Genomic DNA, 24,952 nt, shown 5'->3' with positions numbered 1-24,952 from the left:
AATTTCTCCTTCCTATATTTCTTCACAAGATGAGCTAGTAGATATATTTACGAAGGCCTTAGGAGGAGATGCCTTCAATTATTTAAGTCGCAAGTTGGGACTTCACAACATTCACTCTCCAACTTGAGGGGAAGTGTTGTAAATCAAATCTTGTAATTGAAAGATTGTAAATATTGTAATTGTCTTTCCTATATTAGACCCCAAGGTTTATGGGTCAAACCCAGATTGTAGCCTTAATTAGGAATTATGCTAGAATAGGAGATTGTAAACTTAGTATATAAAGGATAGTATTATGTACAACATGATATGAATAATATAACGATTATTCCATCTCTTTTATTCTTTACATTGTTAAATAAGGAGCTTGAGAACCTGTTCACCTTACTCGAGTAAATAAGTGTGTTTTCAACTAGCATCCAAGCCATGAGTGCAAGAGCCAGAGCACCGTAGAAGAGAGCTTCATATCTGCATAAGTTTTCAGAATGAATGAAAAGATAATAAAAAAATTCATCCTAACAACCCGCATATTCAAAGATCTTATAAATGAAGGCAAGCATGACAGTTATCATGTAAATAGACTGTACCCAATAGATAATAGAAGGAATATGGGCGCAAAACTAAGAAATATGGAAGTAAGCCGGGACGAGAGACCATTTGCTGAAAATAATGGAAGTACAATCGAGATACCTATGACAAGACAAATTAAAGATAAACATAAATAGTCATGTAATTTGCAGGTATAAATTCTTCCGCCATTAAACACCTGTCAACTGATATACTAATCATTAACCTAGAAGGGACGAGTTCAAAACCATACCAGCAATGGACCAATTTGTAATCTGGTGCAAAGCAAGTAGTTCTTGCTTCTGTGTTCTATGAGAGGTTGATATTGACACCATCACGGATGATAATCCAACCAAAAGAGCCTAATTCACAAGCATAAAAAATAAAATAATAAAAATTATCTCCATATCTGTTAAGTTACACCCTATACATTGCGCTTCCTTCCATACCAACAGAAGACAGAGATGGGTTTAAGTACCTGTAACTGAAAGAGCATGGGAAATTTAGGTTGCTTCTTGTCATGATTGCAGATACTTAGCCAAAACTTGTTTCCCTCGGTATGCAGATCTAGCAACCTAGCAGCTACTCCTATCATAATAATCATAACTCCACTCCCAATCCTATGAACATGAATTGTCACAGAATGCACATCATTTTCAAGGCCAATCCAAAAGTTACAAAAGACACAGAACTCAAGATAATTGATACAAGTATATTGTCGACTTTTTTTAAATAGCTTATCTTTGTTGACTAACTATACATGCATTTATATTCTTTTCTTAATTTTACACACGCCTAATAAAGATATCTATGATAGCTGATTTTAGTTCTTGGAACTAATATATTGGCTTGTTCAGGGGTATATGCATTGAGCATATACCAGATTTACCCTCCCTTCTGATAATATGCATTTCATTTTAAAAAGTAGTAAAAAAATTGAATGAATGAAATCTCAACCACTGCCCGATTTCACACAGTACAACAAAGGCATGTCCGAATTGGAGAATGTGCTAACAACTCTTAAGATCTTTCCAATAACAATGAAATCTGCAACCGTTTGAAAAATTAACCACACACATCCCTTCCTCCTCCCATCCGAACACCATAGAGATGTATTCAAGAAGAGATGCCTTACACTAGACGATTATTATCGGGAATTTCTGCTGGCATCAAAGTAAATACAGACAAGAACCAACACGCAACACAAACAAAGATTGGTATGCCAGATCTCCAAGGAATCAATTTTAAAAGATAAAGGAAGGATATGACCCCAGAAACCAGGAAACACCAAGTGTATAGCTTCCTCTGAGTAAAGCTATTCACCTGCAGAAATTGCCAAAATTACACTGTTCAGAATTTTAGAGTACCAATTTAACATGGCTTGCAGCATGAAAACTTATAATTTTGATTCAATACCAGGAATTCAAGAATGAATACTGAGAAAACACTAGTGGCTAGAATTTTAGCAAAGTAATTGATTCTTCTTCCATATAACTCTTTCCATAATGCTTTGATGAACCGATATTCACTAAAGATTTGTGTCCACAGAAATACTGTCATTGATGTGTACGCATGGTAAGGAGGAGGAGAATGCTTCTTAAACAGTATAATACAAAGTAGTCCCAGAAAAAGGCATCCACAAAGTTGTACCTACAATAAATAATGAGATTCATGAGTTAAGTTGTATAGCTAGAGAATATAAAAACCCTTATAGACATCCAAATCTCATATATTCCCAAACTTCTACCTTAGCTCCTTTTTTTCTTTAAAAAAATCTGTATTTGTGAACTCCTTCCTTCAATTTGAAAACCACTATTAAAGCTTACAAAAGGTCAAGCTTACACAAACATTACTTTTCTGGTATTATCTGTCTGGTGATCTGCTTGCTCCTTTCTAAACATATACCCTGCCAATAAAGTATAAGATTGCAGCACATGGAGAACAATACAGGTCATCCAACCAATATACCCAAGAATAATTAGTCATGAGCATCAGCCAATCGTAAGTTTGAAAATAGTAAAGATTATAGCCGGTCGGCTATACTATTTATATATTTAAATATTCGAAAATATTTAATAAATATAGCCGCTCGACAATACTCTTTAAATATATTTTAATATATATACATTTCCTTCTCCGAGCTGTGGCTCACTAACTTAACAAAGCCATTCATCTTTCAATTCACCCTTCTACACACAAGGCTTGAGTCGCAATTTCAAACAAAGTGTCAAGACACCCAAAAGAGTTTTGTGCCTGCAGCAGTCTTGTATGGCCACCACTGGCGACAAAAAGCCGAGCACAAGGCCTCCCGGGGCAGCTTGTGACGGCATGGAGGAAAGTGAAGTAAGGATTTCTCAAGACAAGCCAAGGAATGACTGATTTCAAGTCCTCTCCCCTCCCCAACTTGCCTGCAGTTTGATCAACTATGTATGGCATAATTAAGCATAGTATCTATTCTAGCCTGCCATCAAAACCGATCCGAGCATGTAATTTGATACCCAACTGCAAGCCTTGTAATATATGATTTCCTCAATCCAAACGTCCGTATAAATCAAAGCTGTAAAATGCTAAAACAATGCATAGCAGTTGGTCTTAGTCCGTTATGGACAAAACTATGTGAAGTTCCCTTTCTATTGATGTTGAACAAGGTTCATTTACAACCATGCTCCAACTAAAAGCATCCTATTCCTATTAAAACCACATAAAAGAAAGATTCATGTGGTGATATGGTGGTATGGTATACAACATGTCAATATTTCTGAAAGAAAGAAAAGGAAGATACAATCAAAACTTTGATTACTAATCCAAGCAGCAAGCAGCAAGAGGAAACTTCTAAGTCAGCCTCAGCGCCATTTCTTGAAATGGCCCATTGGCCCTGCTCTTTTTTTCTGTTTGTTAAATCTTAAATAGCGGTGATCTAGTTGTATTTATGAATAGATGCATCCAGGGGTGTATCATTAGCGCTGGACTTGACATGGTCAATAATCACCCCATTCCATCTAATAATCTTCAAATAGACATGAGTTGAGAGTTCGGTGAGTTGACTGAGAGAGTGTGTCTACTCTCGTACACTCGAGATCGATCCTCCTCCTGTACGTTTGAATCATTTTAATTATCACTTTGTCAAGAGAAAATTATAATAATCTTCAAATACATGGAAATAAATAAACTCCACAACCTTATCAGTGAGTAAAATCATAAAGTATGCGTGTGTGAAGAAGACACTGTGACATAATAATGGCCTTTGCCTTTGAGCAGAAAACCCAAAAGGCCAACCGAGGATCGAAAGAGGGAAAAATGTTTGAATCAAAACCCAAAAAGGTTGGTCAAATTACAGAGATTAAATGGCAGCTGTTGATTCAGCTTAGATGGTGGTCCCATCTAAGCTGGGTTTGTTCCCATATATAAATACATATATGTATTTGCTAAATTTTGGTATCCATGACAACATCCAAGTTAATTAACAACAGCTCATCCATACACCAGAGACATGTACACAACAAAACTTACAGCTACAACTTCTTTACGAGTTACAAGATTAATACAACTTAAAACAAGCCACAAAGTTCTGCTAATTCCAAGATCGGCAGCAAAACCCAATTTGCAATACCCTTACAAAGCAACAAAGCCACCAACACAGGTTTATTCAACCACCAAAGCCTACTAGGAAAGGAAAAAGAAATTACGAAAGGAAGCACACCAACAAGGCACAAATTTCAACATGCTCCATCCGGTTGGCATATAAAACTTATTCATTGGATTATAGAGATCAGAAAACCACCTTCACCCCTTTCTCATAATCGTGGTACCTGCCATCCGTCATAATACGAGCCAGTTGTGTTGTTGAGCTTCCCACAATGTCATTATACTGCTTCCACCATGCCATAAAGCTGCTATACTTCAAGAAAATATCAGGGGTTACAGCAAAATTCTTGAGGGCATCCAACACGTACTCCTCAAACTCTATCAACTTTTGCTTGCATTGTTCCCTTTCTTGAAAACTCGGTTGTCCCTTCTCCAGCTGATTGCATAAGATAAGAGCGTCCTCAACATGTGCCCAAAAACAAGAATCATCAGTCAGACTAGAAGCCACGTTCTCTGCTTTTGACTTGCTTGGACCGTCTTCAACTGTCTCCCCTCTTCTAATTCTCTCTGCTACCTTCCTTTCCTCCTCTTCCTTGAGCCATTTCTCCAACAGAATGAAATGCTTAGGCCTTTCCTCTATGTAGTTTTTCCCATCCTTGTCCTTGTAGTACTCTGCAATGTGAAGTGGTTCCATCATCTTTCTGTAGGTTGTACCTCCCATAAGCCAACGAGTTCGAAAGGCAGCTCCTTCTTTCTGGGGCTTATTCTCTACTTCTTCAACCGAGTCCTGCCAGTAATTCGACAGCTTCTTCTTAAACTCTTCGATGCTGATGTCACTCCTGTTCCGCTTGTTTTTGTACATGTCATAGTATCCAATTTCCCTACCTTTTGAGTCCTTCTTGTACCACTCAAGGTAGACCATGTTCACTTTCATATCATTCAATTTCTTGGCAGCATTGGAAGCCTTCGTCTTCTGTATTGCTAATTTATATTCATGTGTTTCCATCTTCTTTATCAGATTGAGTTGTTTCTGTTGCAATGCCTTTTTAACAAAGCAGCAGAGAAGGAATTAGTAGAAGTAAAATTTAACAACGGGGAATATTGCTAACATTTTTTTTGCAAATAATGTATGTATTGTAGGCTTATAGGATGAAAACATAAAACATTACCAAATCACATATTTGCATTGAAACTTTGCTACCTGTGATTGGAGAACTCCAAATATTGCTGTCAGTTGTGTGATAATGCTAGCTTTAAGTGGAACTCTATCGCTTTCAGCCAACTCAAAGACATCTTTACAAAATGCCTTGAGCTTGAGATGTTCCAAGAGCTTTCCATAATCAAAAAACTGAATCCCCACATCAGGATATTGGGTCTGATCACCCTGAGAGTTGGCTACCACCAACTCCAAAATCAATTCTGGGTCCTCAAAGCAAGCACAACCAGAATCAGAGCACAACAGGAATGTTCCAAAAGGCTTATAAGCACTAACTTGAGTACCGGTTCCGAGAGCAGTTGGATTTGGGGATAGGAAGAGTTTAGGTACAGGATCTTGGATAGAGGCTGCATGCAAGAAGCAAGAAGTCCATGTTGGGAATTGTGAAACACATTTTCGGAGGTGTTCGTCACCAGTAAGGGGTGAACCGAAAGTAATGCAAAGGGGGCGTTTGGCTTTTGATAAGTTGAGGCTTTCTAGCAGCCATAAGGTGAAGATCGTAGCCACACAGCCTCCCATAGAGTGTCCAGTGATAATTACTAATGAATTTGATCTGCTAATCTGTGCCACAAACATTATCAAAAGTTACAAATATACAAACTAGTCACGTACTCAATTGCAAATTTGCAATATAGTTTGTCAAATTAATTATGATAACGAAAAAGTCCATTACTTACAAAATAGGAAACTCTATCAGATTACTATAGTTAGACTTAGAGTTTCTCCAAATTCACAAGTTGTCAAAAGTAGAAATGATGAGTTTAAGGAAAGACAAAAAACAAAAGAAAAGAGAGAGAAGGTACGAACCTCAGTTTTCAGAAGACAAAGCTCATCAAAACGAGAGGCAAAGAGATTGATTGCAGCTTCATTGAGGGAGAAACTTGGGTTGCTTTTGTTGAGCAAAAATCCAAAGTCAGGGAGATTTCTTTCCTTAAAAGTTGATGACAAAATCAAGCCTTCTTGTCCTCTCAAAGACATGGGTGAAGTAAGAAAAGTTATGATGGTAAGATCTGCTTGTTGGGTTGTATTAATGTGTAAGGTTGGTTGTGCATTTGGATTGACCTTCTGCTTATCATTCTGAATTGCATCCCATGACTGGTGTAGGGGTTCAGAGGTCAACAGCACATTTGCCAATTCTAGGCCGCTGCTAAATCTGTCATCAAAAAATCAAACCAAAAAACTGCGTTTGTTAAATTTTTACTATAAAAAGGAAAAAAATTCATTGAGAAAGAAAGAAAAAGAACATTGAACTTTACTTACTTATTGCTCATCTTCTTCTTGTAGCTTTTTCAGATATGTTAACACAGTAGAGGAGAATGAAAACCAGGATGGTTGATGTCGTTCTTATATACATGGAAATGAATTGCTATCCCTCCTCCAATCAAATGGCCCCATGGCGACGAAACTTCCACCAAGTCTACCAAAGTCTATGTCTTCGTCAACGCCGAGTTTATTCTTGAAAGCTTCCCGGAAGAGCTTAAGCAAATGGCCATACTTTTTCTTAAGAATTCACCCACCATCATTATAATAAGGGCTTAACTTGTGTTTTGCCATTGAACTTCTACCGAACTTTCAATTTTCCATATATTCCTTTTTTAATTTATAAAAAATTAAGAATATGAACTTCCTTTTTTCTCAAATTTCCCCATGCTATCTAAATCATCAACATTTCATCCATTTTTCTATTAAATCATTGAAAATAAATTTATTTTATTTAGAAAAAGTTAAAGAAAAAGAGAACAAAACAAAAACAAAAAAAGAAACCTATCCCCGCCCACATGCCCCCAACTCACCCCAAGACCCATTCGCAACCCACCGTCGCTGCCTCCCCTTTCGCAACTCACCCCAAGACCCACGACCACCCCTTTACCCATCGCGGCCTCCCCTCTCAGCAACCCACCCTCCCACAGCCACCCATAGCCACCACCCCACAACCATCACTCTCTCTCTCTTCCCCCAAACCCCAGGCCTAGCCCCAACACTCACAAAGTTACCCACCTCGCCACAACACCCCGCCCCTGGTGCGGTTTTTGCTCAAATAGATGGGGTTTTTTGTGTGTTCGAATATGTGCATCTGTTTTTTTTTTTTTGGTTCAAATATGTGTTGGTGGTTTTGGTGTTGCTGTATGGGATGTATTCGATCTTTGAGTGCAATGAGGGCAGAGAGAGAAGTCAAGGGAGATAGAATGGGTGGGGGTGTGATTTGTGAGGATTTGGGTAAGATTTTATTTTATTTTAACATAAAAATAACTAATTTACCCTCATATTTAACGACAAATTAGATGAAATATTGAGGATTTAGATGGTAAGAGGGAAATTGGCGAAAAACAGAAGTTCATATTCTTTATTTTCTAAAAAAATATATATATGGGGTAAATAAAAACTAGGTATAAATTGAGGGGGCAAATCATCACTTAAGCCTTATAATATGCTTCTTTTCCCTTCTTTTCTGTCTTATTGTTATCCAAAGTATTTTTTCTATTTTATTTTCAAACGAGTTGCTTGCTTGCTGCTAATTGTTCAAGCCACTTTGCCATGAAGCCCATGTGAAAACATGGGCAGGGCTTTGCCCTGCAAAACTGCAGATGAGCTGAAATTGGACATTGAAATATGTAAATAGGCTTGAAATGGGACCCAACTTGTTTTCTGTTCTTAATCAAGATTAATCTTGGGAGTTTCACTAAAACACCCAAAATAGGGGTTGAAATTATAAAAAAACCCAAGCACTATTTAAACATATAAACACACCCAAAACCCATCATTACACACACTCAAAACTCATTTATAAACGCACCCAAAAAGTTGACTTTGAAATTGATTTTGAGTGTGTTTCTATGTTTAAATAGTGCTTGGGTTTTTTTTATAAATACATGTCTAGGATTGGGTTTATTTATAAATTTGTAATCTTTCTAACCATAAACATAAATAAATTTATTTACAAATTGATTAATGATCTGTAAATAGGTTTAACTCGTTACACTGTATCAACTAATCAATACATGTGAGAAGCGTGCCAAAAATTTCAATTGAATGGGGAACACTTAGAAAATCCTATTGCTCTGAATCTCTCATCTCCAAGCAATGAGCAGTTGTAGGAAGAAAGGGCAAAGTTGTAGAGCAGTAAGCTGCTATTAGGACCGTGAGAGGTGCCTTAAGAACATTAAAGCTCACCTTTCCTGAAAACTGGTGATTTATTTCGATGCCCAATATCCCAATTTAGCATGGCTTACATGGCTTTCTGGGAGGACCGGTCTGCTGAACCAATGTTGATATCTTTTGTGTATATATTTGTGACGGCAAAAAGCAAAAGCACAAAGACTACTTGAGCACTCACGATTCCAAAATGGCTGATGCTGTTACCAATTTCCATCCAACTTCCTGTATTTCGGACCTGATATCAATCAAAATGGTCAGTAGGGTTTTCGAAGAAAGCATTGATCTGATGCAGTATAATACAAGTGTTCGTCCACGCACATGTAGTATACATAGTGTGGCATGCTGCATGGATCAGACATTTCTAACCAAGGAATCATTTGAAACATTACTTTGTAAGGTAATTATCCTATCGTTACAATAGAAAAATACAATGACATAGTCCAAAACATAATTTCATCTCAAGAACATAGTAACCTTACCAGGAAGAAGAAATGCATAGTCATTACATCCGAGAACAAAATAACAAGGAAATAGCATCCCAACCGTGGTAGTCGGTTTAGTTTTGTTATTGCACTGAATACACATCTGCATGTCAGTCAAACACAAATTATATGAGAACCACTATTTCTTACAATTTCATATATAAGAGAAAAGGAATTTACTCTACATGCTAGTAAAGTAAAACTGCATTTTTTCCATTCTATAATTAACGAACAGTGTCAAAATAAGAATGGTGTTTTAACCAGCTTGTTATCACACACAAAATTGTAACTGCACTTACATGACGAGCAGGAATGGAATGAATAACTTGAAGATAAGTAAGGCGGCCATAAGAAATGGCTGCAATTACAAGCAAATAATATCAGCTAAGCAGTGGCAACAAATCTGATAGATGCCAAGGAAAGTTCAACCTTCACTTACACTGAAGACAGTAATAAATCGATAGACAGATGAAATCTCAAAGCTTGCGATACTTGCAAAATTACCCGTTCCAAAGAAGGCAACATTAAATAAAACCATCTAAAACCACAAAAGACATCAGAGATCAATATCATGAGCAGTTAAATCATTAAATTTCTAGAACAATCAGGCAATTTCTTCAGTAAAGTAACGAAAAGAAAAGATAGCACTTACAAAGATTAATGGAATTCGCACATCAGACAGCTGCAAGTATCTACCATCAAGTATGACATTATCTTCCATATTGTTAAAGGAGCTTGAGAACCTGTTCACCTTACTCGAGTAAATAAGTGTGTTTTCAACTAGTATCCAAGCCATGAGTGCAAGAGCCAGAGCACCGTAGAAGACAGCTTCATATCTGCATAAGTTTTCAGAATGAATGAAAAGAAAATATAAAAATTCATCCCAACAACCCGCATATTCAAAGATCTTCTAAATGAAGGCAAGCATGACAGTTAGCATATAAATAGACTGTACCCAATAGATAATAGAAGGAATGTGGGAGCAAAACCAAGAAATATGGAAGTAAGCCGGGACAAGAGACCATTTGCTGAAAATAATGGAAGTACAATCGAGATACCTATGACAAGACAAATTAAAGATAAACATAAATAGTCATGTAATTTGCAGGTATAAATTCTTCCGCCATTAAACACCTGTCAACTGATATACTAATCATTAACCTAGAAGGGACGAGTTCAAAACCATACCAGCAATGGACCAATTTGTAATCTGGTGCAAAGCAAGTAGTTCTTGCTTCTGTGTTCTATGAGAGGTTGATATTGACACCATCACGGATGATAATCCAACCAAAAGAGCCTAATTCACAAGCATAAATGAAAAAATTATCTCCATATCTGTTAAGTTACACCCTATACATTAAGCTTCCTTCCATACCAACAGAGGACGGAGATAGGTTAAGTACCTGTAACTGAAAGAGCATGGGAAATTTAGGTTGCTTCTTGTCATGATTGCAGATACTTAGCCAAAACTTGTTTCCTTCGGTATGCAGATCTAGCAACCTAGCAGCTACTCCTATCATAATAATCATAACTCCACTCCCAATCCTATGAACATGAATTGTCACAGAATGCACATCATTTTCAAGGCCAATCCAAATGTTACAATAGACACAGAACTCAAGATAATTGATACAAGTATATTGTCGACTTTTCTTAAATAGCTTATCTTTGTTGACTAACTATACATGCATTCATATTCTTTTCTTAATTTTACACATACCTAATAAAGATATCTATGATAGCAAATTTTAGTTCTCGGAACTAATATATTGGCTTGTTCAGGGGTATATGCATTGGGCATATACCAGATTAACCCTCCCTTCTGATAATATGCATTTCATTTTAAAAAGTAGTAAAAAAATTGAATGAATGAAATCTCAACCACGGCCCGATTTCACACAGTACAACAAAGGCATTGTCCGAATTGGAGAATGTGCTAACAACTCTTAAGATCTTTCATTTAACAATGAAATCTGCAACCATTTGAAAAATTAATCACACACATCCCTTCCTTCCCCCCATCCCAACACCATAGAGATGTTCAAGAAGAGATGGCTTACACTAGACGATTATTATCGGGAATTTCTGCTGGCATCAAAGTAAATACAGACAAGAACCAACACGCAACACAAACAAAGATTGGTATGCCAGATCTCCAAGGAATCAATTTTAAAAGATAAAGGAAGGATATGACCCCAGAAACCAGGAAACACCAAGTGTATAGCTTCCTCTGAGTAAAGCTATTCACCTGCAGAAATTGCCAAAATTACACTGTTCAGAATTTTAGAGTACCAATTTAACATGGCTTGCAGCATGAAAACTTATAATTTTGATTCAATACCAGGAATTCAAGAATGAATACTGAGAAAACACCAATGGCTAGAATTTTAGCAAAGTAATTGATTCTTCTTCCATATAACTCTTTCCATAATGCTTTGATGAACCGATATTCACTAAAAATTTGTGTCCACAGAAATACTGTCATTGATGTGTATGCATGGTAAAGAGGAGGAGAATGCTCCTTAAACAGTATAATACAAAGTAGTCCCAGAAAAAGGCATCCACAAAGTTGTACCTACAATAAATAATGAGATTCATGAGTTATGTTGTATAGCTAGAGAATATAAAAACCCTTATAGACATCCAAATCTCATATATTCCCAAACTTCTACTTTAGCTCCTTTTTTTCTTTAAAAAAATCTGTATTTGTGAACTCCTTTCAATTTGAAAACCACTATTAAAGCTTACAAGAGGTCAAGCTTACACAAAAATTACTTTTCTGGTATTATCTGTCTGATGATCTGCTTGCTCCTTTCTAAACATATACCCTGCCAATGAAGTATAAGATTGCAGCACATGGAGAACAATATAGGTCATCCAACCAATATACCCAAGAATAATTACAGTCATGAGCATCAGCCAATCGTAAGTTTGAAAATAGTGAAGTCCTTGCAACGCCAAGACTCGGAGATCTTCAGACAGCTTCCTTGCAACTGCATAGTCTCTAATGGATATTAGATCCTCAATCTTATCCAATAGGGAGGAATAATCGCCCAGTGGTTTGAAAGGCTTGAAATATAACGAATTTGACTGCTTCGTCTCTAATTTTGTCAAGAAATCGAAGATTACTAAATATGCAGTCTCTACCTACTTTAGTTCCTCAAAGCTTCAGTAGAATTGAATATAGTGAATATCCTTAAAAACACTATTGTTTATATCTTTATCTTATAAACACTCTTTATTCATCACTTAGATATATAATCATATGACAAAGGATACGTGATTTCCGAAGAAACTGGTTGAGAATTTGCTTTGTGTTGGCAACCACAGCTTCAACTTCATCTTCCTGGACAATGAAACAAAAAGGAAATCTCAGTTGTCTAGCCATTTAAAATCTAGTTGAACCAGCAGAACTAACCAAATAGAATATACATATGCTGGCGAATATATAAGGGATAACATATTTTACATCCTTTAAACCAAAGACAAGAAATCCACCTTCAAACCAGTTGACTATACCTTTATCATGTCTATGTAATCAAGGGGTAAACTTCCAACCGAGTTTACAGGACATGGCAGACCAAGAAGAGTTGACTGCCAGAAAAATCAATCAGCAAATAAGAGTGAAAAACTTGAAGGTGTTATAAAGGGAAAAAACTCGAGAAAACAAATTGGACAACCATGAGAGGTGCAATATCTGCTTGATTAACATCCACCCTTTCAATGCCATGAAGGCCCCATTTTGTAGGTGTTGGCGTGTCATGCATATGTTCATCAACAAAACGAAAGCCACAATCAGAATGATTGCTGCTGGAGACTGGCTTGGGATGTTTAACACCTGCTCCCCAAACAACAAGGGGAGTATCCGTGTTTGAAGGATGCCCATCTCCATGGCTTCCTATCAGTAAAATAATAACATGTAAGAACCGTTATAAGGGAAGAAATGATGTAGGATCAAACTTATAATAATTCAGTGAAAAAAGTGAAGCAAAAAATTTCTAAAGTAAAAGAAAACCCAACCTTTGTCATGCATTCCATGATCAGCAGTAAATACGTACGATGTACGATTGTCCCTATAATAATCCTCAAGAAGATTATAAACCCTTTCAGCTATACTGTCAACAACCGCAACATTATTGAGATAAATGGACGAATAGGGCCTATGCGCATGACCATTTGAATCACAGCCAAGTAGGTGCAAAAATACGACAAGATTATCCTGTAAAAGTAACTCCTTCAACTTCGGGTCTTCTTTGGACCTATTCAGAAGTCCCTTAAATTGATCAAAAGACCACTCATCCAGAAAGGAAGCATCTGCATTAACACATACAAATTGGTAAAGCATTAGCTGAGATAGTGAGAACCACAGAACAGAGTGTACAGCAGCAGTATCTTTGTACCCAAGGCATTATCACGTCTATATTTGTTTAAACCATTAGCGTTGAAGGAAAAAAATAATAATAATAATCACTAAATATGTAAACTTTAATAGTAGAAATTGCAAATTGAAAAGTAAAAACAAAAGAACAGAGATACCAGTAGCGAAGTCTTCAAAGTCATGAGGGTAACTGTTCCAGGTGGTGTGAGGCAAGCCAGCACAGAAGATTGGAACTATATCAGGACTACCATAAGAGAAAGTATGCCGGCTTCGGTTAAATACCGAATCAAATTCAACAGGATTAGCTTTCCAGCCTGCGAAACGAATTGGGTATCTTCAGTTAAGCCATTTCGTCTGTATGAATGCGAAAAAGAAAAGGAAAAGAGAAAAGAGAATCAACCTTTCGTAACAGCACTGGGATCTTCATAGAACCCAGCAATTATAGAAACGTGTCCAGGCCTTGACTCAGTGGGGGGACGAGCATGTGAAACTCCCCACCGACCTTTCTCTTTGATCACGCTTCTTAAAAATGGAGCTCTGAACTTTCCTTCAGAATCGGACTCGAAGAATTTGTCAGCTCGCAGACCATCAGCTGCAGCACAGGCTCAAAAGCTTTAAAGCAAACTCAAGCAAGAAACAGAGTAAAGTTGAGAAGGAAAATGGGCGTACCGACGAGTAAAACGAGGCGTTTTGCAGGGGCTTTGAAACGAGGGGTAACGAGATCCATGCCATGAACAATGGGGGACTTGAAGTAGATGTCGAAAATGCTGAGCATATAAACGGCGTGCAGAACAACGCCAAGTACTACAAGCCATTTCTCTTTCCTCTTCAGCCATGTCCTTCTTCTTCTCTTCGCGTTTGCTTTTACGTTGCTTCCTTCTCCTAACTCCCTCTCTTCACCGCCCATCTCTCGCTTCTCTTGTTTTCACTCCGCCGCTTTCCCTCCGTTCCTCACAAACGTCGTTCAACGCTTCCCTCTTACTCTTCTCTGTCTTTTTCCTAGGCTTCTCCAGAAATAATTTCGGCTTATTTATACATTGGGCCTCGATTCTGGGCCCAGTTACATATAGGGCCGAGGCCCAGATGAATATGTGATTTTATATTAATATCGACTTCTTAATTAGTCAAAATAGGAAGTTTTGGAGGAAAATCTGCTAGATGAACCTCAACAACTCCCTAATCTGGCTAACAAACTTTTTGCTCCCTACATTTATGGAGAGAAAGTGGCTCGTTTTTCTCCTCTGCCGTTGTTTTTCTTTTCTTCGGCAAGCATTTTGGCTTCCTCTTCCTCTGTACTGTTGCACACCAAATCATCTCTCTTTTTTGTCAAAAATTTCGTATTTCGACGACAACAACAAAAGATAATGAAAATTTTAAGGTTATTTTAGCTAAATTTAGTAAGAAATAAAAATAAGATTAATGCTACTTGTCTCCAAACTTATGAGTACAATATAAGAGGCTTGTAACTCAAGTAGTTAAGATGAGTTACCTATGCATACACACTCGAGATTATGTGTCCAAATTTCTCTTTTTCAATATCGCTTGTATAAATAAATAAAACCAAAACCGCTGTGTATAACATAGAATTAATTTAATACCATATATATGGAATTTCTAACATTCAGATACTGTTACACATCGATCAGAAGAGCCAACAACAACAGCAACACGAACATGATAATCTTTCATGAAGCATATAGCTTGAGACAAATTAAAAGAGATACATAATGAAGCCCAAAACACCAATCAGAATCGACGGAACTGATGTAATGACATGAGTTGGTGCTGCAGATGGGCTAGGAGCAGCTTCAGGAGTGCCAACTGCTGCTGAAACAGCCAGCATCAAGCTAGCAATTGCAACCCAAATCACCATGATAGCTGCAACCTTTTGGTTCTGGGAAGCCATTTCTATAAATATATATACGTGATGATTTATGATCTTGTCCAAGTAAACAATTGACTGGTTTGCAATTCCTTGTGTTGGTTCTCACCAATTTATAAAGCCAAATTCCCTAGCCAAGCTAGCTTTTTCTCTGTGTCCTTTTCTGTACGTAATTACTGGCCAATTTCACTGAAGCCAGTTTCTATGTTTCGAGTTTTGTTCTTCTGGGTAGCAGACAGGCACTTGGGTCCAGATATTATTATTAGCAAAAGCGGATCAGATGGGAATGAGTTGTAGTGATGTGATTTGCTGGACTGCAGGTGACAATTACAAAGAATGCTCATCACGAATAGCCACCTTGTTTTTTTGCGTTCAATATTTCTGCTTGAAGTAATAACAGCATCAATCAATCTACTTTCCCATTGGGCAAAGCAAGGGTTCTATCAAATCCATATAAATAATTATAAAAACTTTATTATTTTATGTCGAAATAGCAATATATAGACTTCAATTTTCATGTATTGACTCTGATTAACTAATTATATAAGCCATTGACACTGGACAATTCAATATGATTAAATACTTTGGGCCTATCTATCACCCATATAATAAATAGATGATGAAATTAAGTAATACATAACCCATTTATTTTGTGGCATCTGTGAATCAAGTCTCACAGTACTTATTAATTACATCGATCTCGTGCTTAATTAATTAGTTGATCTGAGGATTAATTAATCAAGGGCACTTTTGTCCGTGGTAGTTCATATTGGTGTAGCATTTGCCACATTTGTTTAGGTTGCTGCTGTTATAATATCCCGGAGGAACACATTTACAGCGGCCACAGCATGCCATACATGATCTCCTGCAGATCTTCTTATTTGTTTCTATTTTGCACCTCTTGTCACACAACGAGACGCAATCTCCATGCCCACAAAATTAAATTAATTAAATCAGCAAAAAACACATAGTAATTAACGTTATTGATCCAAAAGCACATTTCTATTTAATCTTTTCATGAAATTGGACACGTCCTTACCCCGGTTGGTCGTAACTTGGGGAGCAATGAATGGCATGGCCACAGGTACCCCGGTAGGAGCCGCTTCATTCATCTGACGTGGCGATGGTGGTGCCCTGAATACTGGATTCCCTTTACGAAAACTACCGTAGCGTACATACCGATCCTGTTCGTAAACTAATGTGATGAACCGATACCCAATAGAACAGTAATAAACTGTAGAAAATTAACACTCAATATATATGCATGGTTGTTGATATAATTAAAGATATGTAATGCCTTTATGTTGAGTTCCTGATCATGAGGACCATGATTAGATGAGACCTAGACAGATGAACCAATTCAAAACTTTTGTGGAAAAATAATAAAGATGAATTAAAGATAAAAATGAAAATTTATAATTAATTACCTCTGCAGAAACTAATAGAACAGAGGCAAACAGAAGAAGCATAGCTTTGAAATCCATTTTGTACATATATATTTAGCTAGAAACAAGAACATGGTATAAATAGTGTTCAAATTAGGTGGAGATTTGAAGTGTCATGTGACAGCTTCTCCGATCATGAGACATTAGTAATGGCTTGCCGACCAAAATCTGACTTGAGAGTTCTCCAAGGACGGTGCCCATGCACCAAACTAAACTCTTAGATCCATTTGCCATTAGAGTATGTGTTACAATCCGTTTGATGATGTCCTTCACACGAGGCCTGCCTTACCAAACTTGTAACCCAGAAGCTGAAGTTTCATGAATTTCGTGGTTCATTGCTTGCCTGTCTGACCATCCTGGGTTGGTAATAACTTATATATCTGATAAAAAGATCGCATTTTTTAGTTCGTGTTACGAGATTATATTATCTTCTAATGAATAATTCATGTGAGGAGGCTGCTTATATGTAATGAGTTTACGAGATGTTCTTGGCATGTCTAGAAAAGATATTAAATAATCAATTACTCGTATCAAATTGTAATTGATTTGTATTTTTTATATATAAAAAATTATTTACATACAAAATACAAATCAATTACTCGTCTATCAAATTTGTGGAGGTGGAATTTGCACAAATAATTGATTTTATATATGTGTATTCCTCTTTCATCACAAAATTGGTTCAATTTTTTTATGTTCAACTATTATTTAATTGGGGTCTTTAGATATAGGTCCAATTTTGAGTTTGCACTATAAATCACAAGGGCATAATTGGAACATGAAAATAAATTTAAAAATACAAAATATATATATGATTACATCATAAAATTAGAAAATAAATGTAATTCTATGTGACATTGAAGTCAGAGGACTTGGATTATTAACAATACATGTGTGTATAGATTACACCCAAATTCTATCATAAGAATTGGAACTTATACCGAGTTATTTATATTTAATTTTATATAGAAGTAGTAGTGGATTTCAATCTTTATGAAATTGACTTTATATATAAATATTTTATATATAAAAAATATTGTTTATTGACAGGGTCTAGTCTAGTAAAAAAGTATTTTGATTTACAAAACCACCCCTCCCCTTGTAGTGTGTTCGCTTTCGAGTTTTCATCTCTTGTAAGATTGTTTTCTTTTTGCAAGCGCTCATGATTAAAAGCAGCCTACTCCTCCACACACACACACACACAAAAAAAAATCCCATATTGATTTTCATTCCTAAAAATCAAGGATGTTGAACAATATTTTGCATATGAGGTTAAGAGAGAGGATCCAAATCAAAATGCATATCCTTTCAACTTTAAAAATCGTGCACATCCTTGGGCGCCATATTAACTATATGTTTGCCTGAATATTCTCTGTTAAAACGAAGCACCAAATCATTGGATACTGAGTCAAAAGGGTCTATTGAATTGCCCATTTTATTTTATGATATGCATAGATAGGAGGATACGATGGATTACAAAATTAACAACGAGAGAAAAGCCTTTTATTTTTGTTATTTTCCATTCAGCTCACGTGACATGAACTCACGAAAGGGAAAAATAGGAAAAAACTTGATTCCAAAATTTCAAGAACATGTCAGCGTAGCAATATCGGAGCCGGTTCATTCACGAGCGGTTCTGGGGCGGGTGCTTTTCGCAACCGATCCGGTTTTGGAGCAGGTGCTCTCCGTCCCCCATTAGGTCTCCGAGCCGGTCCTTTTTGTGGAGGTTGTGCAGCTGGTACTTTGGGCACCCAATTAGGCCTCGGAGCGGGTGCTTTGGGCACCAGATTAGGTTTCGGAGCAGGTGCGTCCACCAGAGGTTTCGAAGGCGGTGCTTTCGGACAATGTTTTGAGGAGGGAGCTGGTGCCGCCTTAATCTTATGAGGTGGAGGCGGCAGCGGTGCTTTCGCTAGAGGTATTGGAGGTGGTGCTTTCCCCAGATGTCTTGGCGAGGGAGCTGGTGCCTCCTCCGGTGCGCCCTCCTGCTCGTCCGACGGTGGTGGTGGAGGCGGTGCCTTCTTCTTTGGAGGTGGTGGCGCCTTATTCTTCGGAGGTGAAGGCGGCGGCGTTGCCTTTTGGGAAGTGGTGATGGTGGAGGTGGAGGCGAGGCCTTCAGCGGAAAGGAGATGGTGGAGTGGATGGGGACGTGATGGGAGAGGGTGGAGCAGGCGGGGCCTTGATCTGAGGATTAGGGTTAGGGTTCTTCACTACTGGAACTGGAGGAGCGCACGTGCATTGACGGGAGTTGTTTGGAGTTTTGGTGTTGGGTGGGGGTGACGGTTTGATGTTGGGAGGGGGACCAGTTGTGCTTGGGCTCCGGGTTCCGCCGCCCGATATTGGAACAGGCGGTACAGTTGGGAAGACCGGTGGAACGGGAACGAACGGTGGGATAACGCCTCCTCCTGGGAAAGAGGAATCATCGCCGTCCTTTTTCCGAGTCGGAGCCGAAGGTGGCTGCATAAGCATGCATGCATTATCAATAATTCAAAAATTAAAGGTAAAAATAATTGTATCTACAATTAAGTAGTGCGTAAATTGGCTACTATTCTTGAGTTCAATTAGCTACTCCTCAGTGTTGAGCTAGCTGTAATTTGGTGCCATGCATTAGATAAGTAGTGCGTAGATTTATTCAATTTGAATGGACCTAACTGGGTACACAGGAGCTGGTGCAGGTGCTTTCGCTGGAGGTGGAACTGGAGCCGGTGCTTTGGCTGGAGGTGGTGACGGTGGTGGAGATCGTGGCGGTGGTGGAGATTGTGTCGGTATTGGGATTGGGATATTGAATGGTGGTTCATCATCCCAATCCTCCCAAGGAAATAGCTGTATAGATCATGAGTTCAATATATAATTGAGCATCTCAAATCCGTGGAAATTAGCACTAGAGATCAAATTGATCCCAAAGAAATGGCTGTATGTATGTATCTTGTCATGTATAAAACTTCAATTTCAATAATACCAGAGTGGATAACAGTACTGCTTTCAAATTTTAGTCACTAGCTATAGTTGAAGGATGTGCAAAGTGATATCAAGTTAATATATATACAATATTGGAAAGAAGGATCATACCCCCCAAAATTTTGCGTTTTTCTCTGGATGATCATCTGAGGAAACCTACAAAGACAGGATTGGTATCAGTGAATTGAAACACACCTAACCGTCGACAACACTTGAGGCATAGACTCTATACCCTTGCAGTAACTAAGAGAATAGTAGCAAGCAGAAGCATAGCTTTGAAAGCCATTGTAGATATATTAGCTACGGATGTAAGATGAACATTCTAGCTAGCAGAACAAGTAGTGTGTGTATATATATATATATATGTAGCGTACATGCACGGTGCATGCATGCCGAAAGGTAATGGAGAGAGAAATTTTTACAAGCTGATTCATAAATAAGGGACATAAGCATAACTAAAAGTCATGGGTTGCCGTCCAACATCTGACTTCTGAGTTCGACCCTCCTTCCCCAAGGACGACTGTGGCCATGCATTCCACTATCATCTCTATTCCCATCACAGTATGTGTAACCAATAAATGAACATCCTTCGAAATGATCACGCGATCGAAAAACTCTTGGAGCCAAATGAGCTACATTTCCTCCTCTTCAGCCGGGTGTATTTGAGGTTCCTAGGTTTGCCAGCCTCATTTGTATTAACAATATATAAAAACAATTTGGGGTTGTGGGTCAATATATGGCTGAGTGGCTACTCTACTTCACTTGTTACTCTGATCGTTCAGACCCTTCCACATGAACTGTTCGACTCAAACTAAAAAGGCAGTCACGCATGGACCAAACTAAACGGAGTTAATATATACAATATTGGAAAGAAGAAAGATCAAGTATACAAAGACTTCGGGTAAATGATCTTACATTACATGTGCTTGAGTTACAAGTCTCTTGAAGTTAAAATTGTTAATCGACAATCAAATTATGAGATACGAGCTTCTTATAAATTAAGTAATGCGACTATATCAATTTGCAGTGCAGATGACGCTGGTGAAAGGATATCCAACAATCTAATTAACAATGAACACTACATACCTCATTGAATTCAAATTATGAGATTTGCCCTTCTTAGTAATGCAATTTCAATTTTGCAGTGAGTAGCCAACAATACTTATTGTATAATTGTGTGTTCCAATCCATAAGCACTCCATGTGGTATCACATGCCATCTAATGTAAGCATGTGAAGAATTACGTACGTACATACAAAATAAAAAATACAAATAAGTCAAAAAATTTTACAATGGTTTTATAAGGACTTGAATTGGGTCACTCATTCTGTCCCATTGATTTTGGGTTGCCGAAGGAATACATATATTGATTTTTCACTTGAGTGTTTGAAGTTGAAGGACGCTTTTGTAGTATAGAATTTTTAAGAAATTAAGTAATGGATGTAGTCCAAAAAATTTGGGCCCTTTTTGACTTGGCTGAATTGGTGCAGCGAAAATGCCATCTTCTTAATTTGAAATTGTTTTGGCGTGCCACAAGGAATGGTTCCCACTTAATATTGAATGTAATTCTCAAATTGCTGTGCAAATGCTTTTTTCAGGGTTTGAACATTATCTACTGAAAGATTTGAGTGGGGCTACTAGACCCAGAAGTTTGTTAATGTAGTTTTATTTCTAAGCTTCGGCTCCTTTAGAACCAAAAAAAAAAAGTCATCTTCTTTCGTTTACGTAATTAACATTTAAAATGACCATTTGATTTAGCGTGCTGTCAATAACATGGTCTAATGAAGGAAGCTTGATTGAGCAATTAAATAGATAGATATTATTGAATTATAATAAGAGTCTTAGTACATATACAGTATTACATATACTTTATTGTCTTTCTCATATACTTATACTCGGTTCTGGCTAACATTCGTTGCTCAATTCCCAATTGACGAGGCTACGGGTTCACCATACCGACCCACCTGAAACCAGAATATCAAAACTTAAGCATACGATAAATGATCATTACTGTCTTAAAACTTTTTTATTTTAAAAAAAAAACTATATAAAATTGTGTACCTTTAGCTTATTAGCTACTGGAAGTGGTGGAGTTAGCTCATCGTCGTTATGCTCGTCAAATGGAGGATAAGGCTTGTCCACTGCCGGTGAAGGCGGCCACTTGGGGAATGGCTTGGTCTTGCCTCCCTTGCCACCTTTTGGTGCTGGTGGTGACCTGGCTTTGGGTGGTGTCTTTGCTTTTGGCGTCGTTGGCTGAAACCAGATTAAATGTTAAGTTTTCTCTCAATAATTTCTCTTAATGTACAAAGCTGTATAATAATTAAACAGGTAGCACTGTCCTGATACTAAATAAGTGTATAAATCAATGTACTTACTCTAATTCTACTCTTTGCCTTGAGTTCTTCTTCGGGATCGTCCTGGGAAGAAACCTTAAAAAACAAGAATGTCGTTCAAACGAGAGGAAAATTAAAATTACAAAAGCACCTAACACAAGTAAATATGCAGCTTTATTTTTGCAAGGAGGAAGAAACAAATTTTATTTCCTCGCCTATTTACTAGGACGACGAAGAATCAAATTATCAGTATATAATTAACTAATTACCATTGTAGTAACTAGGAGAATGGTGACGAAGAGGAGGAGGAACGCTTTGAGAGCCATTGATCGTAAGCAGCAGGTGGAATATCAAGAGGAATTAATGCAGTAGAAAAGTGTAAGAGCTATCGGAAGGCAGATGATGTTTGTAGGAGAACTAGGATGGGGTATAAATAGTGTTAAAAGGGTGGAGAGAGAGATTTTTACACGCTTAGAACACCACTATTTCCCTAAGCATACCACTGATACTGTTCCTCATCATCTTATAAATGCATGTGGGAACACATGCCTTGCAAAGAACCTTAGTCAAAATTTATTTAAATAAAATACAATTAAAGTTATTATAAAAAGAAAATGAAAATGAAAATATATGGACCTAGAAAGAAAGATCCATCCATTTTTGTTTTGGTAGGTACTCGGCTATTAACACAGGCGAAAAGGCCCACCCTGCATGAAGGAAATGTTAGGGCCCACCTATTAATATTATTAGGTAGCAATGCTACTAGGCTATGCCTTGAGGCCCACATCTTCAAGCCCTTGGATTCTCCTCACTTTGGCATTTAAGATTTTTTATTTTTTATTTTTAAAGCCAATAACCAAATTACAAGGAAAACCCAGTGGGATTTCTTCAAGACTGAGCTGAGCACCAAGAAGAACATTTACACATCACATTCACATTCACATATGAAGGAAAATTGGAGAACCAAAGTTTACGGGAATCACATAATATGAAGGAGAATTAGATAACCAACTATGATGTTCGTGTCATAGGATTATTAATCGGGAATATCAAAATAATGATATACCCGTTTCATGAAAATCCTTTGTTATAGCAAAATACACATTTTTGGTTCGACGTTTTCAAGTCTAGAATGTGAAAACGTCAACGATAAAGCTGTTAAAGAAAGCAGGCACGATAAATGTTGTACCCACCAAGGGCCAAAAAGTACAATAATATATATATATTAACTAACATCCGCTACACGACATTGAAAATTTGAATCAAAGAGCCGAGGCCATACATTATACACACTAGTACTAGTAATTGCCCATTCACATTCAATAGATGCAGGAAGCAGTAGAAAGAAACTAGAAAGGACACTGGAAAACAATTATTTTCTCGCTTCTCCTCTCTCATACAGTCTTAAGCAAACATGGCAGGCTTAAAATTCAAAATAACAGAGCGAGAGAAAGCTGTGATTTGTTTTCAAGGGCACTTGCTTCTGTTCCCATGGGTGACCATATCAGTGTAGCACTTGCCACATCTTTCCCGGTTGCCAAAAGTTCCGGGAGGAACACATCTGCAGCGGTCACAGCATGTCATGCAAGCTCTCATGCAGACTCTCTTCCTTGAATGCAATTGGCACCTCTTGTCACACAAAGGGATGCAATCTGCCCCATCACACAATTATTCACAAAAAAACCAAATTAAGTAGTTAGCAGAAACACCATGAAAAAATAATCAAGATTAGCATTTTTTTACTGCATGAAAAGGCATGAAAAATTCACTTCTCTATGGTACGGTGGTGAGAAAATATTTACCCTCTTTGGATTTAACTGGGGGCAGTGGTGGGTAAGTGGGTGGCTTCGCTGGGGTCAGAGGACTGACAGGAGTTGGTGGAGTGGGTGGCTTGACAACTGGAGCTGGTGGTAGAGTGGGCGGCTTGATCACCGGAACTGGTGGTAGGGTGGGCGGCCTGATCACCGGAGCTGGTGGTAGGGTGGGCGGCCTGATCACCGGAGCTGGTGGTAGAGTGGGCGGCCTGATCACCGGAACTGGTGGCAGAGTGGGCGGCTTGATCACCGGAACTGGTGGTAGAGTGGGCGGCCTGATCCTCGGAACAGCTGGTGCTGGAGCCTTGACCAGGGGTGGTGGAGCCGATGCCTTGACTATTGGAAGCTTAGAAGGAGCTGGTGCAAGTACTAAGACTTTGGAATAAGCAGCCTGAAATTAATTAAGTTTACCACATTGAAGGTCAAAAACACTGTCAAGATTAAAGCTTTTTGTTACTTCCAGATATAAACTCAACTTTACCACACTGTTTTAAGTTAAAAAAAAAATAGTACCTTTAACTTCAGTTCTTCATGGTGCTCAAGTGATGAAGAAGAAGCCTTAAAAAAAAAAAAAAAAAAGGGATTTCAAACCAATTTAGACACACCCAAGATATGGGAAACTAAACAATAAAAAATGCTTATAAATTGGGATGGAAATAATAATTACCCTTGAAGTAACAAAGAGAAGAGCAGCAAGTAGAAGGAGAATGGCTTTGGAAGCAGCCATTGCGGAACAGCTGGAAATGTCAAGCCTGACGAGCTAAGAAGGAAAAGACACAGACGATTTGTAGCAGAAGCAGGGATGTGGTATAAATAGTGTTGAAAAAGGACCAAAAAGAGATATTTCTACAAGCTGCCGATATGCATGCCAGCTGCTTTTGATGAAATGAGCAGATCGGTGAGACATAAGTTATGCCTTGGTGTCCAAAAATCTGTCCTGAGACTTCGACCCACCTGCCCCTATGAGAGCGTCCACTAAACTATTATTATCTTCTATCTATTTCACTCTTTCTCACTCATCTCATCACACTCCGTGTCACCTCCACCCCATCACAATAAATTAATTTCCTCCGCACGAGGTCTGTCTCATAAAATATTAGCTTGTAGCCAAAGCTACGTTTCCTCTCGTAAATTTCATTAAT

At 37.9% G+C, this 24,952-nt stretch overlaps 7 protein-coding genes across 10 annotated transcripts; all 7 read right to left on the bottom strand.

Annotated features, from left to right (window-relative positions):
- Nucleotides 1-206: 206 nt before the first annotated feature.
- Nucleotides 207-2,515, bottom strand: LOC148918065 (GPI ethanolamine phosphate transferase 1-like). 2 transcript variants are annotated; one of them, XM_089050867.1, is made up of 7 exons: nucleotides 2,407-2,515; nucleotides 1,981-2,214; nucleotides 1,700-1,887; nucleotides 1,043-1,184; nucleotides 818-926; nucleotides 585-687; nucleotides 207-465 (listed from the first exon to the last, which is right to left on the bottom strand). In XM_089050867.1, the coding sequence occupies exons 2-7, from the start codon at nucleotides 2,122-2,124 to the stop codon at nucleotides 291-293; spliced, it is 861 nt and encodes a 286-aa protein (XP_088906993.1). In that variant the 5' UTR covers nucleotides 2,125-2,214; nucleotides 2,407-2,515; the 3' UTR covers nucleotides 207-290. The 2 variants fall into 2 exon arrangements, with proteins under 2 accessions (XP_088906993.1, XP_088906992.1); XM_089050866.1 differs by having other exon boundaries at nucleotides 208-465; nucleotides 2,312-2,448.
- A 664-nt stretch (nucleotides 2,516-3,179) lies between these two features.
- Nucleotides 3,180-7,275, bottom strand: LOC103329912 (senescence-associated carboxylesterase 101-like). Of its 2 annotated transcripts, XM_089050865.1 has the most exons (5): nucleotides 6,626-7,275; nucleotides 6,173-6,518; nucleotides 5,351-5,926; nucleotides 4,346-5,191; nucleotides 3,180-3,654 (listed from the first exon to the last, which is right to left on the bottom strand). In XM_089050865.1, exons 1-5 carry the CDS (start codon nucleotides 6,634-6,636, stop codon nucleotides 3,574-3,576), a joined length of 1,860 nt encoding a protein of 619 aa, XP_088906991.1. In that variant the 5' UTR covers nucleotides 6,637-7,275; the 3' UTR covers nucleotides 3,180-3,573. The 2 variants fall into 2 exon arrangements, with proteins under 2 accessions (XP_088906991.1, XP_016649280.2); XM_016793794.2 differs by lacking the exon at nucleotides 3,180-3,654 and having other exon boundaries at nucleotides 4,058-5,191; nucleotides 6,626-6,927.
- A 1,003-nt stretch (nucleotides 7,276-8,278) lies between these two features.
- On the bottom strand, nucleotides 8,279-14,377 carry LOC103329911 (uncharacterized). Its single transcript, XM_008232437.3, has 18 exons — nucleotides 14,051-14,377; nucleotides 13,782-13,973; nucleotides 13,540-13,695; nucleotides 13,024-13,317; nucleotides 12,684-12,901; nucleotides 12,523-12,597; nucleotides 12,283-12,349; nucleotides 11,779-12,104; nucleotides 11,345-11,578; nucleotides 11,064-11,251; nucleotides 10,407-10,548; nucleotides 10,192-10,300; nucleotides 9,959-10,061; nucleotides 9,656-9,839; nucleotides 9,443-9,541; nucleotides 9,303-9,361; nucleotides 9,001-9,106; nucleotides 8,279-8,756 (listed from the first exon to the last, which is right to left on the bottom strand). Exons 1-18 carry the CDS (start codon nucleotides 14,286-14,288, stop codon nucleotides 8,592-8,594), a joined length of 2,955 nt encoding a protein of 984 aa, XP_008230659.2. The 5' UTR covers nucleotides 14,289-14,377; the 3' UTR covers nucleotides 8,279-8,591.
- A 1,458-nt stretch (nucleotides 14,378-15,835) lies between these two features.
- On the bottom strand, nucleotides 15,836-16,777 carry LOC103329909 (uncharacterized). The gene is made up of 3 exons (XM_008232436.3): nucleotides 16,691-16,777; nucleotides 16,303-16,447; nucleotides 15,836-16,186 (listed from the first exon to the last, which is right to left on the bottom strand). The coding sequence occupies exons 1-3, from the start codon at nucleotides 16,754-16,756 to the stop codon at nucleotides 16,002-16,004; spliced, it is 396 nt and encodes a 131-aa protein (XP_008230658.2). The 5' UTR covers nucleotides 16,757-16,777; the 3' UTR covers nucleotides 15,836-16,001.
- Nucleotides 16,778-18,111: 1,334 nt separating this feature from the next.
- LOC103329908 (uncharacterized) lies at nucleotides 18,112-20,004 on the bottom strand. Its single transcript, XM_008232435.3, has 4 exons — nucleotides 19,896-20,004; nucleotides 19,775-19,819; nucleotides 19,358-19,528; nucleotides 18,112-19,162 (listed from the first exon to the last, which is right to left on the bottom strand). Exons 1-4 carry the CDS (start codon nucleotides 19,947-19,949, stop codon nucleotides 18,821-18,823), a joined length of 612 nt encoding a protein of 203 aa, XP_008230657.2. The 5' UTR covers nucleotides 19,950-20,004; the 3' UTR covers nucleotides 18,112-18,820.
- Nucleotides 20,005-21,459: 1,455 nt separating this feature from the next.
- Nucleotides 21,460-22,422, bottom strand: LOC103329907 (uncharacterized). Its single transcript, XM_089050853.1, has 3 exons — nucleotides 22,266-22,422; nucleotides 22,039-22,092; nucleotides 21,460-21,916 (listed from the first exon to the last, which is right to left on the bottom strand). Exons 1-3 carry the CDS (start codon nucleotides 22,320-22,322, stop codon nucleotides 21,707-21,709), a joined length of 321 nt encoding a protein of 106 aa, XP_088906979.1. The 5' UTR covers nucleotides 22,323-22,422; the 3' UTR covers nucleotides 21,460-21,706.
- Nucleotides 22,423-23,177: 755 nt separating this feature from the next.
- On the bottom strand, nucleotides 23,178-24,670 carry LOC103329906 (Gibberellin-regulated family protein). Of its 2 annotated transcripts, XM_008232433.3 has the most exons (4): nucleotides 24,478-24,667; nucleotides 24,324-24,368; nucleotides 23,799-24,201; nucleotides 23,178-23,648 (listed from the first exon to the last, which is right to left on the bottom strand). In XM_008232433.3, exons 1-4 carry the CDS (start codon nucleotides 24,535-24,537, stop codon nucleotides 23,464-23,466), a joined length of 693 nt encoding a protein of 230 aa, XP_008230655.2. In that variant the 5' UTR covers nucleotides 24,538-24,667; the 3' UTR covers nucleotides 23,178-23,463. The 2 variants fall into 2 exon arrangements, with proteins under 2 accessions (XP_008230655.2, XP_088905937.1); XM_089049811.1 differs by lacking the exon at nucleotides 24,324-24,368 and having other exon boundaries at nucleotides 24,478-24,670.
- Nucleotides 24,671-24,952: the final 282 nt, after the last annotated feature.

Source organism: Prunus mume, linkage group LG4 (assembly GCF_029339155.1).
Source record: "Prunus mume cultivar Tortuosa linkage group LG4, ASM2933915v1, whole genome shotgun sequence".
NCBI classification, from domain to species: domain Eukaryota; kingdom Viridiplantae; phylum Streptophyta; class Magnoliopsida; order Rosales; family Rosaceae; genus Prunus; species Prunus mume.
The sequence above is the reverse complement of the archived record's forward strand: the minus strand, read 5'-3'. Positions and strand labels throughout refer to the sequence as shown.